Source organism: Passer domesticus, chromosome 13, assembly GCF_036417665.1.
Source record: "Passer domesticus isolate bPasDom1 chromosome 13, bPasDom1.hap1, whole genome shotgun sequence".
In the NCBI taxonomy this organism is placed as follows: Eukaryota; Metazoa; Chordata; class Aves; order Passeriformes; family Passeridae; genus Passer; species Passer domesticus.
This window is the reverse complement of record NC_087486.1, coordinates 11271892-11289795: the sequence shown is the minus strand read 5'-3', so window position 1 is coordinate 11289795 and position 17904 is coordinate 11271892. Positions and strand designations below refer to the sequence as shown.

The window sequence follows — 17904 nt, the reverse complement described above, 5'->3', positions numbered from 1 at the left end:
ATCTAAGGAACGTGTCAATCCCAAGCCCGAAGCCCATGGGACCTGATGAGATGCATCCACAGGGCCTGAGGGAACTGGGAAATGAATTGGCTAAAACTCTATCCATCATACTTGAGAAGCCATGGCAGTCTGGTGAAGTTTCACTGACTGGAGAAATGGAAGCAAAGCCCCATTTTTAAGAGGGGGGAAAAAGAAGACTTGGGGAACTACAGAACTGTCAGTCTCACATTGGTGCCTGTCAAGGTCATGGAGTAGATCCTCCTGGAAGCTATGCTAAGGCACATGGAAACCAAGGAGGTGATTGATGAGAGCCAGCCTGGTTTCACTAAGGGCAAGCTGTGCCTGACAGAGTCTGTGGCCATCAGGTCCCAGCACTGGTGGAATGAGGGAAGAGCAACTGATGTCATCTACCTGGGCTTGTGCAAAGCACCTGACACTGTTATGCATGAGATCCTTCTCTCTAAACTGAAGAGTCATGGATTTTTTTGGATGGACCACTCAATGGATAAGGAATTGGCAGAATGGTTGCACCTAAATAGTTGCAGTCAACAGTTTGATGTCCAAGTGGAGACCAGTGAAAAGTGTCCTTAGGGGTCTGTGTTGGGATTGGTGTTGCTTAACATCTTGGTCAATAACATGGACAATGGGATTGAGGCCATCCTCGGCAAGTTCCTGAGCTGTGTGGTGCTGTCCACATGCTGGAAAGAAGAGATGCCATCCAGAGGGGCCTTAACAGGCTGGAGAAGTGTCAGAGAGGCTTTGAGAGCCTAAAAGGGGTCCAAGAAAGTTGGAGAGGGACTCGGGACAAAGGGGAATGCCTTTAAACTGACAGCCAAGGACTGAGGGTTTAGATTAGATCTTGGAAAGAAATTATTCACTGTGAGTGTAGTGAGACAGTGGATCATGTTGTTTGGAGCTGGGGTATCCCTGTTCCTGGAAACATTCAACGCCAGGGTGAATGGGGTTATGAAAAACCTGGTTGCTCATAGTAGAAGGTTCCCTGCCCATGGTATTAGATGGTTTTGAAGATCCCTTCCAACCCAAACCTTTCCAGGATTCTGTTAATATGAAAAGAGGTTAGAGATAGCTTTTTTCCCACCAGGGTGAAAAAAAATATTTTTCAAATCCAGCATTTGAATAGTATAAATTATTATTCTAGAAAATAAATTAAAATTATTTCAATCACTAGACTTCTCAATTCTTTTTTCCAGGAATTACAACTGTGCTCACAATGACAACAATTAACACCCATCTTCGAGAGACTCTTCCCAAAATTCCATATGTGAAAGCCATTGATATGTACCTTATGGGATGTTTTGTCTTCGTTTTCATGGCTCTGCTGGAGTATGCATTGGTCAACTACATCTTCTTTGGCAGGGGACCTCAGCGTCAAAAGAAAGCAGCAGAAAAAGCTGCCAGTGCCAACAATGAGAAGTTGCGAATGGATGTCAATAAGGTAAACTGTAATAAGGATAAATTTTTAGCATTTTCCCAGGAAGACAGGCTCTTACTTCTGTCAGACAGTGCTTTAAAATATGATTTCTTGTAGAAAATGAGGGGAGTGGAATTATGTTGACCTTGTCTTAGCTCTGCAGAGCAGTGTGCTTAGCCACCTCAGCAATGAATGCTGCCCTCCAGCCCGGAAAACTGAATGACTTGTTTCTAAAGCATGCAGTCAGTGAAGCTTTACTGAGAGATGTTTTCTTAGTCAGAATGTAGACTTGAGTATGTACAACCTGTTTCCAAAGGAATAAATCCAAAATGATGGCTGTATATTCTAGGAAGAGCTGTATGGAACATTGGAACTAAAATCTAAATTTGAACTGCTTTCATAAATCTTTCAGATGAGCTGGATAAGAAATATTTGCCACAGAAGTGTTTAAAGTTTGAGAAGTTTGCATATTTTCAATGTCTAATGGGCCAGGATACTATTGACTAAATGAGGAACTTCTCAGAAATAAACCATCAATGTGCTGTGTACTTAATTTTGAATTTAAAGTGGCCCCCTAGGGATGGAGAATTGAGGCAGAAAAGGTATTTGCCAAGATACACACTTCTGGGAAAAGTATCCATTATGCTTAATGAAAATGAGGCACTTATCATAAAGCACTTGTAATTTATCACTTTGACCATTTTGGGATGAATTTCACACAGTGGCAAATCTGTGCTGAAAGCAAAAATGTTCTCAGTCTAAAATGTATAAACTTTCACGCACATGCAGAATTGGAAAGTTAAATAAGGTTGAATTATCTTTGGGGGTTTTTGGAGGGGGTGAGAGGGTTGTGGGATTTTTTTTTTTTTTTTTTTTTTTTTTTTTTTTTTTTGTCAGGGGAAGTTCTTTGATAGTCCAAGGAGAAAAAATCAAAGTCAGAATCTTAAAAAAAAAAAAAAAAAAACAAAACCCACCACCAGCCAAGGAATTATTTGTGTGTTGAAAACTTAAGTTTCATACAGCTCTAGTAGTGAAATTTCTAATGTTTGTTCAGAACCTCTACACACGAAGTGGGTCTGCTGACTGAAGAACTTTTTATTCCAAAAACAAAATAGTTTTATAGGTTATGGTTTATAGTCTTTTAAGAAAGAAAGTTATATCACCATGGTTCAGATCTCATCCTTTTTTTTTTCTTTTTGATTGGAGTGGGATATATTTTAATGAATGAAAGCATAATCATAATGATGAGTTTAATGTTGATGTTATGTTACCATATACCATCTTTTAGCATTATAAAATTTATGAAGACACTGTAACATGTTTTTATTTCTATTGGTGATTTTTCAGCAATGAAAAAAATCTGTGAGATTTTATTTAAATTGTTAAGGTTTTTTTTTCTTTTTTAAAATTAAATTTCACTTTAAAAAATGCTATATACTACCCTGTAAGTAATTTTGTAAGACTAGATCTTCATTTACCTGAAGTCTTTCCTCTTACATCAATGGAAATTTAAAGTCCATAGCTGAGGTATATTTTTGTACACTTTGCTTCACTTGTGTTTCCAACATTCCTGTTCATACAATAGACCTTTCAGCTGTATAACAGAATAGCCAAAGCCCAGTGGCAAATTGCTGATCATGAAGCAGCATTTGAAAGCACTAACTGGTGTGTTAATCCAATCCACTAGGTAGAGTAAATTAATTTCAATAACTGTTGAACTTTACCAGCTTACAGGATTGACACGAGGTATACTGTGGAACACAAGGAACAATTTTACTTTTTTTTTTTTTTCATAGTGAGCCTTTCAGTTAATGTTCTAGGCCAGCATGGTTAGCAGTCTATGGCAGTTCTGCTCTGGTATCCAGATCCACTCTGATCTGGTAATCAGGTTTGCAATCCTTTGAGCAATAGACAGGGAATCAAATAGGAGAGGATCAGAGAACTTGTCCTACTGCACAGACTGCTCTGGGGAGAAGGAAAGGAGCTGACAGCTGTTCTTGTTGTTTGACCAGCAGCAAGAAAACATATTAATATTTAATGGACCTGAATATTTTATCTATTAATGGGAGACAAATATTATGTAATTATTTTCATTTATAAGGATCAAAAAGGGGTCTGAACTGATGAAATTAGTTCAAAAACAGTTTTTCATAAAAACCAACATATTTTAGAAATGGGATCACACAAAAAATTCATCTTTAACTAGGCTCCAGTAGTGAAGGACTGATTTTACAAGGTATAAGTGTTGTGATATCACAAGATTCCTCTTGAACCATTATGTGCAATATTATGAATTCATAAGACTCAGATATTACGCAAGAGAAGATTGATGCCATGAGCAATAAACCTCAAAATATAAGGATGAAAACTTCTACACAAGACTTCTGTTGCTGCGTTCAGCATTGACACTCTAAAAGAGGTAGATAAATAGTTATTGCAACTGCTGTTTGTATCACAGCATCTTTGCTTATACTTTATATACCAGTAATAGTTTCCTTGCAATTCCAACACTCTTGTTTGGTAACAATCTCGTAAAACTTTCAATCAACAGAATGTGGTGAGAGGGGAAGTGCTGACTGGTCCTCTCATCCACAACTGGTTGCAAAATCAAGGAGAAGTTAATTCATGCTCCCTTTATGCTGTTGAATTCTCTTCCATGGACAGATTCCAGTGTGGACAAGGGCACTGGTAATCTCTCTATTTTTGCTTGGTGTTTTTCAGAAGATACTAGGGAGCCTAAAACACAGTGTGCAGTGGAAGCTTTTTTTTCCATGACTGTGGCATCTGCTGAATCCATTGCAATCTCTTGGAGATTTGGTGACTCAGGTGTCCTCTTTTTCCATTTGAGTGAACTCCATCAGGCTGGCTGCAGAGCTTCCCCAGGGCTATTCCAGATGAAACTGTGACCAAATCTTTCTTTAAATTTCACAATATATTCATATCATATGCAAAATCTGATAGTTTGGGGTTTGTTCTGTCTTTCTTTTTTAAATCATGGAATAGTTTGAGTTGGAAGGGACCTTTAAAGGTCACCTACTCCAACCTCATTTTAATGAGCAGGGCCATCTTCAGCTAGATCAGGTTGCTCAGGGCACCATCCAATGTGACCTTGGATCCCTGTTTCCAGGGAGGGGGCATCCACCACCTCTCTGAACAACCTCTTCCACTGTTTCATCACTCCCATTTAAAAAAAGTTCTTCCATATATCTAGTCTGAATCATCACATACGATATACTTCCTTTTCAAAGATTCTTGATCCTCTTCACAGTAATGGAAAGGTAGGGAAGGAATTGGGCCTATATCATGATTTGATTCTTGGATACTGAAATCTGAGTTATAAAATCATGTAGAAATTTAAAAAACATAAAACTCAGGCAGATTCAGGCTCAGTTACCAGCAGATACATTGCCACAGACTTGTTAAATCATATAGGACTTGCTTGATTTTCTTTGCAGTGAGTTCAGATAAAGATGGCTCAGAGTATCATCGTTTTACTCTTGAAACTTCTCAAGCTACTTCTTAGCAGTTTGTTCCCTTAGTCCAACTCATCATCTTTTGCCTTGTCAAGACTAGTTGTTCTTCCTGTAAATAATCATATTGCTGCTTGTAGGTAAATCACTGCTTTCCTTCTTACTTTAGACATAATTTAATTTATTTGAGACAGCATTCACATATTTTCCTCACTTCTCTTTTCAAGTTTTTCATCTTTTATCTCCAATGCCTTTCTTGCCTTGGTAGTCTCAAGTTTCTCATTTTCTTCTGTTGTGATTGGCATAGTACTGCAAGTGTACATAAGAATAGGTACACTGAGAGTGTTCTATGTCTGCTTGAGGCTTGTCATAAAGTGTGGTATATATACAGTAAGCCATTGTTATGTCTTTTTATTCTGTGAGCTTTTGTATTTAAGAATATCGATGGTCATCCATGTCCTTTTGGTCCTTTGCATTTCATGAATCTTTATGCTAATATTGTCTGTGCTTCTTCAAGATGATTAAGATATATTAAAATATGGGGCCAAATTCCAGCCTCTGACTTCCCAAAAAGAGGCACCTGTTTTCCTGTGGGTAACTGTACATGCATCTGGAACATGTTATCCCTTCTATTTTAAGATAATGTACCAAAGGCTTTACTGAAATCCATAAATCATATCTCCTTATACAAATGATCTAGAAAGATTTGGTCTAGAAGCATCTATGACCCTGTTTTTCTTTTCATTGTAATTTTTTTTTCTTGTTTCCTTTTGAGATGGAAGGGGGCTAGGGGAGGGAAACAAGCTACTGTCACAAAACTCTTCAGGTTTTCTCCCTGTGAAGTTTGGCTTTGTCTCCAAGAAGATGATTCACCTAACCACAATTCCAGTGTAGAGCCTGGTTCAGCTGCAAATGATTTCTTAGGCAGACCCCCCCCAGCCATTTTAATAAGTTTCATTTCTGTTATGACAGCTCAGATAATTAGTTTCTTGGTGCTCTCTCAGAGCTGACTTATTCCCCTTAAATTTTTTTTTCCAGAATCCAGGAGCCAAGTTATTTTTGGTTAATTTTTAAATGTACTCCTAATTTGTTGTTTCTAATAATTTTACCTTGGATGTTTCCATCTTGGAACTCTGATTTAGATGCATTTGCTGATGCTGACCATTGTGATGAGTCTGATATATCTTGTAGACATTTGCTGTCTGATCACCTGCCAAGTTCTATATTTTCCATATTTTCCTGTGTTACAAAATTTCCTGTCAGCCAGCTGCATAAGCTGCTGATTTGTCTATTGGACCCTACTGCTGTTTTTTCTACAGTTGCTCATCTGATTCATTTGATTCAAACTACTATGTACATTAATTGACTACTCCTGAGGCATAAGTAGGGTGAAAATGCCTTTAAATATCAATTAAATCTATATTGTTATTCTGGATAGATCAGAAAACCTCCGTTAGAGTGGTAAAACCAGGACTGTCACTTTAAAGACCATGGTAAATGAAAGGCTGACTCCTTCCTCTGTAAAGTGGTTCTTGCCATCTGTATGTTTGACAAGAGGTGATTCCCATGGAAAAGCAGCTCTGTGCCATCCTCTTCCACAGCATCAGAGGCAGCAGAGATGATACTCACTGTGAGTATTGGGAGCACTTCCTACAGGAAGGTTTTCATTAGAGGAAGAGCTACGGATCTGTCTCTTGAAGGAGGTCCTGGTCAGTCTGTTCTTCAGTATCACTGTTGTTGTCTCACTAGGACATTACCTACAAACAGGATATGATACTTCTTTTTTTCAACTCAGGTATCAAACATTACACAGGCATTACCACATAATGATTTAGTGCACCTTTCTTCCATTTCTAGTCCTTCTAATTCTTACCTATATGTCATTCAGGTAGTGTTTATGTTATTTCTAATTTTTTTTTCTTTATAGTTAAATCATCTAGCAAATTAACATTCCTTATATAGAATTTCTTAGCTATGTTCTTTCAAATAATTTGATTTGCCACTTCACAGAAGCAGCATTATATTTTGCATAATGTAAAATACATGTAAATACATCACTAAATGTGGTTTTAGATTGGATGCAGTTGCAGTAATGATCAAAGTCTACATGCTTCCAACTTAGCTTAAAGCACAGAGAATGCTCCAATGCACAGACAATATACCTGAAGTACATGATAACATAAGTCACGTAAATAAAACTGCCTTTAATTTTGCAATCTTACTCTGTTATTGTGAGCAGTAACACAGCAATTTCCCTCTGGGAAAGAGGGGAAAAATGTCAGCGTATTATGCAATGCTTTGTAAAGCTGTTTATGCAGATTTATTCAGTTATTTTCTGTAAATAAATGTGAAGCGACATTGCTAACCTCTGCATGTTTAGATAAGGTTCCTTTTTAAATATACTGAGTATATTTTTAAAACAATGAGTAATTCTTTACTCAGACCTCTTTCTATTACATAAGATATTCAGTCAGCACACCTGAAAGGGACAGTGCCTTGCTGCTCATAGTGCAAATCATGAACAAGGGAAGCTGTCCGACTAATGGCATTTTTGCATTCAAAATTTGGGTACCAATAACATGGAATGTCAGAATGACAATGATTTTAAACATATCTTAATACATTTGAATACAATATAAGTGTTCTCAAAAAATTAACGAAGGAAGCTTAGGAAGCTAAGAAGGTTTAAACAAACACAGGTATCTTTGCAATTCATTGCCCTCCTGGCCCAGTGTTGTTATATCTGGATTAGCACAGGGCTGCTAAAAGAGATGAGATGGCAAGCCAATGACAAATAGAAACTTAACCTGCCCTCAGAAACACTTGGTAACTTTGTGCCCCTTCAAATTGTCTCAGCTGCTGGTTTTTTTCCCTACAGCTTTTTTGACTAAGGAAAGGAGTCTGACCGAGTTTAGCTGGACTAGTTAAGCAATTTTCCTCATCTTTCACTCCAAGGGAACTCCATTGCATTATCAGAGCTTTGAGAGAAATAAGAGCATGCAATCACCTGTTTCACAAGTGATCACACCTAATTATTTCAAGTATGCAACTGGGAGGCTAAGGATGGATTGTCAGATGTGTAATCTAGCAAGGAAATGGGGCTCCCACAGCATCCCCCTTCCCCAGATGCCTGCTTTCAGATTCACTGTCTAATGTATGGGAGCTCTTGGAGCAGGGAGACAGAACTTTCTAGTCCATTGTGCCAGAAATGTCCTCTGTTACAGCAGCACACTTGGAAATGGCACAGTCAGTTCAGGTGCTGATATGCTACCTGACATTTCCCATGACAGCTTCCAAACTTCTTTTCATCACTTTACTAGAGAATAACTGGAAGAGCCTTGTATTTTTTTTTAATCTGTCATATCCATAGATGTCTCTAGAAAAGGAGGGGTGAATTAGATGAAGGAGTGTGTTAACCTGAGCCAAAGAGAATGCTCTGATCTGTACCTGTGGCTTTTTGCAGCTTGTGATGGCTTTCAGTGCACTGCAAACAGACAAGGTCACTCTCTTCAATTTTCAGGCTGTGGTGTGAAGATGCATTAGCAGGGCTGTGGGCCCGAGATAATAGACCTTGCTCCAGAGCAATGCTCCAAAACAATTAGGCTTGGCTAATGCCTTTATTTCCCCACTGGTTTACTGCTGGCTTGCTGCTGGCCTTTTCAGTTCATAGCAATATTTGTTCATTTCTATCTGAAGAAATCTTATAATGCATCTTCAGGGAGAAGAAACTATTGCAAAGGTACCTAAAACCAGTCAGTACCCTATGGACTAGAGGTACTTCTAGTATAAAATAGGAGTAAGCACATATAACATGTTTACAAGATATAAAAGCTTTTGGTAAAAAGAGGATTTTTGAACTGGTTATATGCACAGAGTTGGTTAATAAACTCAACAGGATATTAAAACACTAAGGCAACACGAAGCTCTTAAAATATTGGTCTCAAATCCTTACTGCTCTGTATTGCTGGAGCTAATGTCGGTGAAAGAATTCATCCTCTTTCTTTCTCTCTAAGGAGAGTTTTCCTTTTGTTTGCAGTACAGGTAAAGCTGCATGAGGACTGATTGTTGATCCAGGATCAGAAGGTATTCTTCAATAAACAGCAGTTTATTGAAGGACATGTAACAAAGTAGGCATGGATTATAAAAGCTTAGCCTTTCTCCTAAATTTCTATTAATGCATTCTCAGAGAACAACTTGCCTATGAAATAGTCAGCAATGCACAGGGTGTCTGGCAGCCTCTTGATGTTTTATCAAACCAAAGCTTGGATGGGAGTGAAATTTGAGGAAGTTCCAGATTTTGCTCACAGCACTTTGCAGAAGCAGTCAGAAGGTGATTTTCCATGATCTGTGCTGGTATTCCACATGACATCTGAATAAAGGTCAAGTCAACTGCGTGAGGCCTTTTTTCTCCAGTTGCACTCCTTTGAATGCCATATTTAATTAATGTAATACCAGTGCCTGTGCACTTGTTTAAAGTACATTCTCCCTTTTGCTTTTATACTGCATCTACAGCCAGTGACCCTGAGCAGAACACAATTTTTAGCTCATAAAAAAATCCCTTAGTGCAGTTTAAGACATTAGATCAAGATGTGAAGAAATAAGACACAAAAAAATGTTATGTACAGTGAAGTAGAAGAAATGTATGTAGCTGCATTCCAGAAGGTGTGTCTGGCTAGGGAAATTTGGTGAATTGGTTTCCTGAAACACATCAGCTCTAAAGAGTTTGTCAAGGCTTAATTCAGCAGCCAGGAGCTGGCAAATTTCTATCCAAAACATAATATGTGACTGCAATAGTATGTGCTAGAGAAGGTAACCTGGTTGTGCTTATGAATTTTGAGATCAGTGGATAATGTACACTTGGATGTCACTAAGTGATAAAAATATTATTATAATGTTGTTATAGTGACTGTCAGCCTATTTATATGAAAACATTCTAAAGACTCCATCCATTTAAATGCATTTAGAGGCGTCCATTTAGACACATGGAAATGTAATACTTTTTTCTTTTTTAAAGCATGTAGGATTTGTGTTGCTTATGCATCTGTCAACTGTAGTGAAACAGTCAAGCTGGCCTATGAAAACCTATGTTTCACGGTAAATTCACTTAGTTACAAATTCTTTTGGGTTCCACTGCTTTCCCAGAATTCTGCATATGGAGAAAGATAGACACCAGGTGTTAGTTTTGTGTAACTTAGGAAAACACTAGGTAAGTAGGTTGGTAGGATTATGCCTAAACTCAAATATGTGTATGTAGAGACAATATATGTCTATATGTGAATAGATCTTTTTTACTACTTATAAACTAGTTTTAAGAATACTTCTGCAATGATAAAAGGTTGTATTACAACATGGTTTCTATGTCCTTTTTCATTTTTATGTCTCCATTCCTCTTTTAAGAAGAGAATTGAATATAGTTTTCTTATCATGTAAAAAATTGTCAAGGCTTGTCCCTAAATTTAGTGCATCTTACAGCTGTGTGCAAAAAGTTCTCCATACCTGTCCTTGCTCATGTTCTCAAAACCAGCTCCGTGTTCTGGCAATGTGGTTGTCAGAAACTTAACACTTGTGACCTGAAGGATGCAACAGTAAAGGTCAAAGAGCCTAAATAAATATGATTTTTTTTCATGTAATGGGGTTTTTTTGGACCACTTTCTATCCATGTATTTTATAAGTATTCAAAGTGTAATATGTTTAACTAACTGAACTCAAGTTTGAAATGTACAGACACAAAAAGATACCACGTCATGAAGAAAACTATAATCTAGTTTTTATTTTCCCTAGAATTAATGCATGCACAAAAACAAACTATAATACAATTTTTAAATTATACATAATATGGTATATATTTTGCATATACAGAAATTTGTTTAGAAACAGATTTTAAATTGTTAATCATATCTTGACAAGAAAGTTTCTTCATTCTTGTTGCTCATTTTGAAATGAGTGAGAAAATATTAGATTCTCCCAAAAAAACCCAGATTATTGGTGCACAAGTAAATTGGGCAGGAGCATTTTAATTTAGTCAGCTTTGGGTTTGTTTGTTTTGGGTTGTTTTTTTTTTTTCATAATTTTAAAGCAGAAGCCTTTTTATTTTAATCCTCTGAGCCTTGCAGTATCTATAGCTGTGGAACTGTCTCTGTTTCAGGCTTCTAAATCAGCAATGAACTGATCATATTAAATACTTTTCTGGATCTTTTTTAATTTGGACGTTCATTATACAATGTTAGAGATTCATCTTTCTTTTCTTTGTAACAAAATCTTCTCAGTGATTTTTCCATAGAAAGATCTTGGGAATTTTCTTTTAGTTTTGTTGCAGTTTCTCCCCAGAGTTTTATCTTTGGACCTCTTGCTTTCTCTGAACATGTTTGTCTTTGGCCTGGGCCCAAGAATTATGTGTTCCCCAAAACCACAAGCCTGAATCTGTTGACAAGTGAGACATCATGGTCAGACGGATGAAACTGGTAGACTGCCATTCAGTCCACCCACTCTCATGACAAGGATGTGCTGTGTAGTTCTTTGCACATTATATTTGGCTTCAAACAAGAAAAATAACATCTTTAGTATATTTTACTGAAGCTGTTCTAGAGGAGCAGTTTAACAACCTTATTTTTACCATCTAGTTCATATTTCAAAACCATAACTATATCCGAATTATACCCAAGAAATTTTGCAAGTTGTGGGGTTAATCATGTGTTTGATATATTTTTTCATCTCTCATGACACTCTTATATAACCAATTTTGCTCTGTTTCTGTAGTAGAATTTTGATGCTAGATAGATCTGCTAAATTGTATTTTGTATGACACCATAATGGGAGACTTATTATTGTCATATAGGCTCGATGAAAATTTGATTCTTTGTCACAGATGGAAGTGAGCAGCTTAAGATACAGGTTCTTGCTGATGTATTCTTCATTTATATTATCTTCAAGAAAATTAATTGTATACTCATAAATGGGATGATATTTTTAAAAAGAAATAACAAATTACTTCATCAGAGTAGTATTACTAAGAATCTGGACTGCCCAACACCTTGGTTTTGTGAAACAGGATTTAAGCTGTTGTTAATTGCTACCCAAGAAATATTCTGTTGCTGATCACCTTCCTGTGCTTCCTCCTAAATGTCTCAGTAGTAAAAAATTGTTGCTGAAAATTGTATTTGAGAAGACGTTGATATAAACGTCAAGCTTATTGGGTTCTGTGCAGAGGTTTGAACAAGTTCATATTTCATGGGTTTTTTCAAATGCCATCAAAGCAAAGATGCTTTAGCCTCTCACATTTCATCTGCGCTCTCATTTTTCAGTGCCTTAAATACAGAATCCCATTTTTAAGTAATGCATACTAACAGGAAGTTATATTTTCAACCATTCCTCCAGAATCCTGCAATACTTGCACCTAAGTTATTGATGCGTTACTAAAGATAACGATCAAGAAGTCACATATATGAGAAGGAACAAATGGATGTCTAGAAATTGATTTACAATTATTTAGAGCAATGTTAAGGCTCCATGTTCAGATCTTATATTTTTTCCTCAACCCCTTTTTTTTTTAACTCTTAACAGGTTTCTTGCAAGGGCAGGGTGTGCTTAAATTTTTAGTCTTTGAAAGGTCAAGAATCTGAAGAAAATCCTTCTGTAATTTGCAGAGTTTCTCTGAATTTTGTGATCTGAAACCGTGTGAAGCAACCTGAAATGATAAGTCCTACCCCATTAATGTCCTCTAACTGTACTCTTTACAGCCTGACCCAAATTTTCGGTGTACAACAATGCATGCTAGCCTGGTTTCATATACAGTAACTGCAATACAGGCAGTAAACTGTGTTTTGGACAGACAATGGAAATGCAGGGTTTGTTACATTGTTAAAGACATTGTTTCACATATAGATATTTTGAAATATTAGCATTTGTGTCTTATAAGTTTCCATAGCAGACTGGCTTATCATGTCAAAAATACCACTATAGCTTTAGGCAGGTGCCCTTTGATATTCATTAATTGTTTTTTCATCCAGAGTGATGAAAAAACAATTAGTGCAGCAGCTTACACAGAGCTCTCTCCCTCCCACACATTGCCTGTGCAGTCAGGGCTATCCCCAGAGCTCAGTGGTTCCCATTCCATGAGTCAGACCTTGCTGATGAGGTGGAAGATCCCTATTACAGGTAAAGTGCACATCACACTTTCATCTGATCTTGCTAGAGCCCCTGTGACTAGTCAGGAATGGAATGCTACTGGTTTTCCAAGCAAACCTCAGCTTTTAAGAGGTGGGAAACTGTGCTGTAGATAGTAAGGTTTTCATCTATAACAAATTAAATTATATATCTAGACATGTAATGTAAGCCTTTATTGAGAAAGGGATCATTATTTATGTCTTCATTTCTTTGGAATGTCACTTCACAGGACATATAGCTACTAAATTTGAGGGTTTAATATTCATAATAGACTGGGTACCAGTTTAGACTCCATAGTTTACCTCACCAGATTTTGTTTTAATCTACTGGCAGCTCTACTTGACAAAAAGTAAGTTTTCAATTTGAAACTGTTTTTCTTCAGAGTTTTTCTATCAGGAATTCCATCCCTACTGTCTATTTTATACACAGTTTCTGAGCCACTCTACCATAAAATGAGCCATCAGTTCCTGCCTGTAGTTGAAGGTTACAGGTGAAAATGAACAGTGTATGAGAAAGGAGAAGTGTCAATGTTGTATCTTTTCAATTCATCAGTATAAATTTCTCTTGTTCTATAAAGCTGTGTTTGGCAGAGCAGCAGACCATAATCACCAAGGAACTGATTTACTGAAAGATAATAATTTCAGAGGTCTGGTCATCCTTGGAGGATTCCTAATGAATGTGTGTGGGAGTTGTAATTTTCTTGTATTTAACAGTTGCTAATGCATTATTGTAAGAGGAATTCCTCAAGAAAGCCATCATTTTGGAGTTTCTAGGTATCAGGAAGAATATATCATGGTAACAATTCTATGCTTTCCTCTGTATTCCCTTTGTTTGAGACCATCAAAAAAGTCATGGCAACTTTCAAGGCTCCAGAGTCAGCTTTTCTTCCGTTTGACCTGGACCTATAAATGAATCATTTGCATCATCTATTTTGTCGTTCACATTTAAGATTGATTTATAAAAACCCCAGTGTCTTGCACGGTTGCTTAACTCTGGTCATTACTCCTCCACTTCTGCCTTCACCTTTTATTTCCATAGTACTTGCTGCTGCTTTTACTTCATCTTCATCCTCCCTTCCTTTCTTGTCCTGGGAATTTCTCCATTAAGTTTGAACTCTCCTGTTCACCATAAAGAGTCTAGTTCTATGGTTGAACAATCCTTCAGCACCAAGAGATCTTTTTAACCTTCCTCCACCTCCTTTTGAAACCACTTTTACACTTACTTTCCCCCAGAATAATTTTAATAATTGTTTTCATATCATCATATCTTCCTTGGTCAAATGACCAACTGGAAAAAATACATTTACATCACAACATTATGTTACCTTGAGGAGCACAGCAAGGCAGTAATAGCACCTCTGAAGCCAGAATGTACCTATGATAATAGTTGGCTTAGAGGTCCCTATATATTTTAATTACTTGTCCTACTATTATACTACAGTGCTTTAATTTTAAATGAAAGATAATAGCTGCCTTATCTCTAAGGAAACTGGTCTTGATTTTATTAACTTACAGGACAGAAGAATAATTGGCACATATCATTGTCCAGAAATGTATGCAACAAAGGTATCTTTCATTGTTTTCTAATGTTTTTATCCTCAGAGGCGTAAAATTTAGGTCTTGACCGGTTATGGTCATTAAAGATCCCATGGCACTTTTTTATAGTGTGGTCATCTCAACCTCAAGCACCTGGCCAAATACCAATTTATGTAACTGTTCTGCTTACCCAACATTCCCCACCACCACTCACCCACCCCATAGTTTTAATTGGCTACAACATTCTCCATTTCCTCAACTAAAATAAAGTGTGTTGTTCTGCACTGTCAGTCACCACATTTCACCTCAGAGGTGATTGTGCTTCACTGGGAAGTGAAGCGGTTCTTCTTTCTAATGCTTGTAAAGCGCTTTGGGATCCTTTTGAATGGGTGGTGCTGTTTACAGTAAATGTAGTTCACTGTCATTCTATCTCAGGTGTCACTTGGTTACAAAAGCATGTTTTAGTTAGAGTTGGGCGAATCTACTTGGTGGAAAATACAATCCCAGCTCTCTCCAATTTGACAGGGAACCTTTCAACAAAGGTTCAAGAGTTAGATTCCTTCCTTCCTTCCTTCCTTCCTTCCTTCCTTCCTTCCTTCCTTCCTTCCTTCCTTCCTTCCTTCCTTCCTTCCTTCCTTCCTTCCTTCCTTCCTTCCTTCCTTCCTTCCTTCCTTCCTTCCTTCCTTCCTTCCTTCCTTCCTTCCTTCCTTCCTTCCTTCCTTCCTTCCTTCCTTCCTTCCTTCCTTCCTTCCTTCCTTCCTTCCTTCCTTCCTTCCTTCCTTCCTTCCTTCCTTCCTTCCTTCCTTCCTTCCTTCCTTCCTTCCTTCCTTCCTTCCTTCCTTCCTTCCTTCCTTCCTTCCTTCCTTCCTTCCTTCCTTCCTTCCTTCCTTCCTTCCTTCCTTCCTTCCTTCCTTCCTTCCTTCCTTCCTTCCTTCCTTCCTTCCTTCCTTCCTTCCTTCCTTCCTTCCTTCCTTCCTTCCTTCCTTCCTTCCTTCCTTCCTTCCTCTCCCTATTGGAAATTCAAAATATCTTAAGAAAATTCATTTATCCTTATGGTCAATTCATTATTCGAGACACAGGAGGTCAAATTAGTTCTCAAGAAACACCAGACCTTTGAGGAGTTTTCCTGGGTATTGTAACACTTGAAGATTCGCCCATCTCTAATATTTACTGTATTTTGCATTATTTCTTCTGAAAAAGTCTTGGAATATTGAAAAATGTAATGCTGTGCTTCAACTCTGATATGAGTGTGATATGTACAGAAGAAGACATTTTTCCCTAGAAGATAGTTTAGAATATTGCTTAATGTTTTTTTCTGCCCAGCATCACTAATCTTACTAACTGCTGCCAAGATTATAGACATCTGCAGCATTTTGCTGCATTAAGAAAAAAAGTTGACTGGAGTGATATCATGTTGCTAAAACATGTTTGTGTCTAACTTTAGCAGACTAAAATAGCCTTTCTTGCATGTGTGCTGCATAGAATGTATGCAAATATGTAAAGAGCACTCAAATTTCTAATATCATTGCAGATCAAAAGGATAAAATGCTTAAAGTAGATTCATCCTAAGAAGATTTAAGATGTGAAAAAAAAAAAAAAAATTGTTGGCACTAAAATATTTTCAAAATAGTATCCTAGAATGCACAACACTGAGGTGAAAATAACCCAGGCTCTGGGCTAAAGGGTAAACCCATTACATTAGTGGATGTTATATCCAACTTCCCCTGATGTCACTGGAACTAAAACTTTTTTTCTTTAGGTTATATGAAAATATAGGAAATGTAGTTTCCAAATGAATTTGCACCCCTCATGCAGGAAACTTACCTCTTGTGATTTTAGACATTTTGGGATCAATGAATGCCAAGTGCCTGTAATTAATTATTTTTAGGACCCTGAGAGTCTTATGATTGGTCTGAGATCTAATAACAAACATGAGTCCCCTTTTGTTTTACCCAAAAAAATCACAAAAGAATTTTCCAAATAAATACACTTATTAGAAAATAATGTTTGAAGTCCATCTTGATAAGTTTCATAGATCTATTTGAAAGCTTTTGCAGATATATGCTTTTGTTGGAATTACAATAGCAAAATACTACTATTATCTGTCCAATGCAGATAAGAACTGATTTGATGGCCTTCCTGGGTAGAAGCAGTATTCCCTCACTATGCTCAATATCAATATCATGCTACAGAACTCTTAAAGGAATTTTTCAGTAGTTCCAGTTCAACTCTCACATTTTTCCAATGCTTTTCAAGATTGATTTCCCACACTATGAATTTCATAAATGTCATGTGTCTCTCATGAAAAGCTAGCAAAAAAGAAAGATTTTGTCTCTTTCACATTGAGTCATGACATTTGATTTGTAATTCAAATATAATGAAACTAGAGGGGTGCAAACTCACACAGATTGGAGGAAAAATTGAGAGAGAGGAAAATCTGTCATCTCAGCAACACTAGGTTTTGTGCATCACTTGAACAGATGTAATCACTCAAATGACAGTGTTTCAGTAGGTCCAAAGTGCCTTTGTGAGTGTCTGACTTCTCAGTTCAGAGCACTGGGCACTGGGTGCTACTAAAAAGCAGCTGGCTTAAACCCAGTTTTCTCATTTCGCCATGGTAAATATTACATAGGGGATTTAATAATGGTGAACACAGTCTGCACTGGGCAGTGCAGGGTGGTATGTGCTGCTGACAGCTAGTTTCTAAATATTACAGAATATACCAATACTCTGTTTTTGTTTAGAAATCCACAAAGGTCACAGTTTTTGCACTTTGAGTAATAATCATAGCATACATTCTGTACATGATAAATGAATAATGTGGCTGAGTTATTCTGAAAGGAGTTCTGGGACAGTTTTTTCTCTTAATTGGCCTGGAGTATATCTGCACTACCATCACTAATTCAATGTAATTAACTAGCTTCTCATTAGCTATTATTGTTTTTAAGAACTTTTAGTTAATTATAATCTGTTATCACACAATTCAAAATACATGCTTAGAGAAATGGCTGAGAAGAATTAGAACTTCCCTAAATAATTTTTATTTGTTTTCTATAAATGGATTCTTTTTAAAAATCTACTTCCACACTCCAGATCTTCTCCAGATTGCCTAAGAGTGGAACTTAGTTCCTTATCTTTGAAATCCTCTTGTCTGAGGGGTTTCTCTACAATATTGCTTTCATATTTTTTTTCACTGAACTGCCTTTAAAGAATGCATAGCAGCTAAATCTACCCATTGAAACAACTGTTCAATGTACATTTGATGTGATTACATTCTGCGTATCTTTTCCCTTGCTTGATATTG

At 37.0% G+C, this 17904-nt stretch overlaps 1 protein-coding gene across 6 annotated transcripts in view; it reads left to right on the top strand.

Annotated features, from left to right (window-relative positions):
- GABRB2 (gamma-aminobutyric acid type A receptor subunit beta2) overlaps positions 1–17904 on the top strand; it is a 143265-nt gene that overhangs the window by 118620 nt on the left and 6741 nt on the right. For 5 of the 6 annotated variants that reach the window (XM_064387372.1, XM_064387371.1, XM_064387373.1 and 2 more), the window contains 2 exons: positions 1212–1456; positions 14580–14630. In XM_064387372.1, coding sequence (XP_064243442.1) covers positions 1212–1456; positions 14580–14630 — 296 coding nt within the window. The remainder of the gene's footprint in view (positions 1–1211; positions 1457–14579; positions 14631–17904) is intronic. The other variant, XM_064387374.1, reaches the window with a different exon arrangement.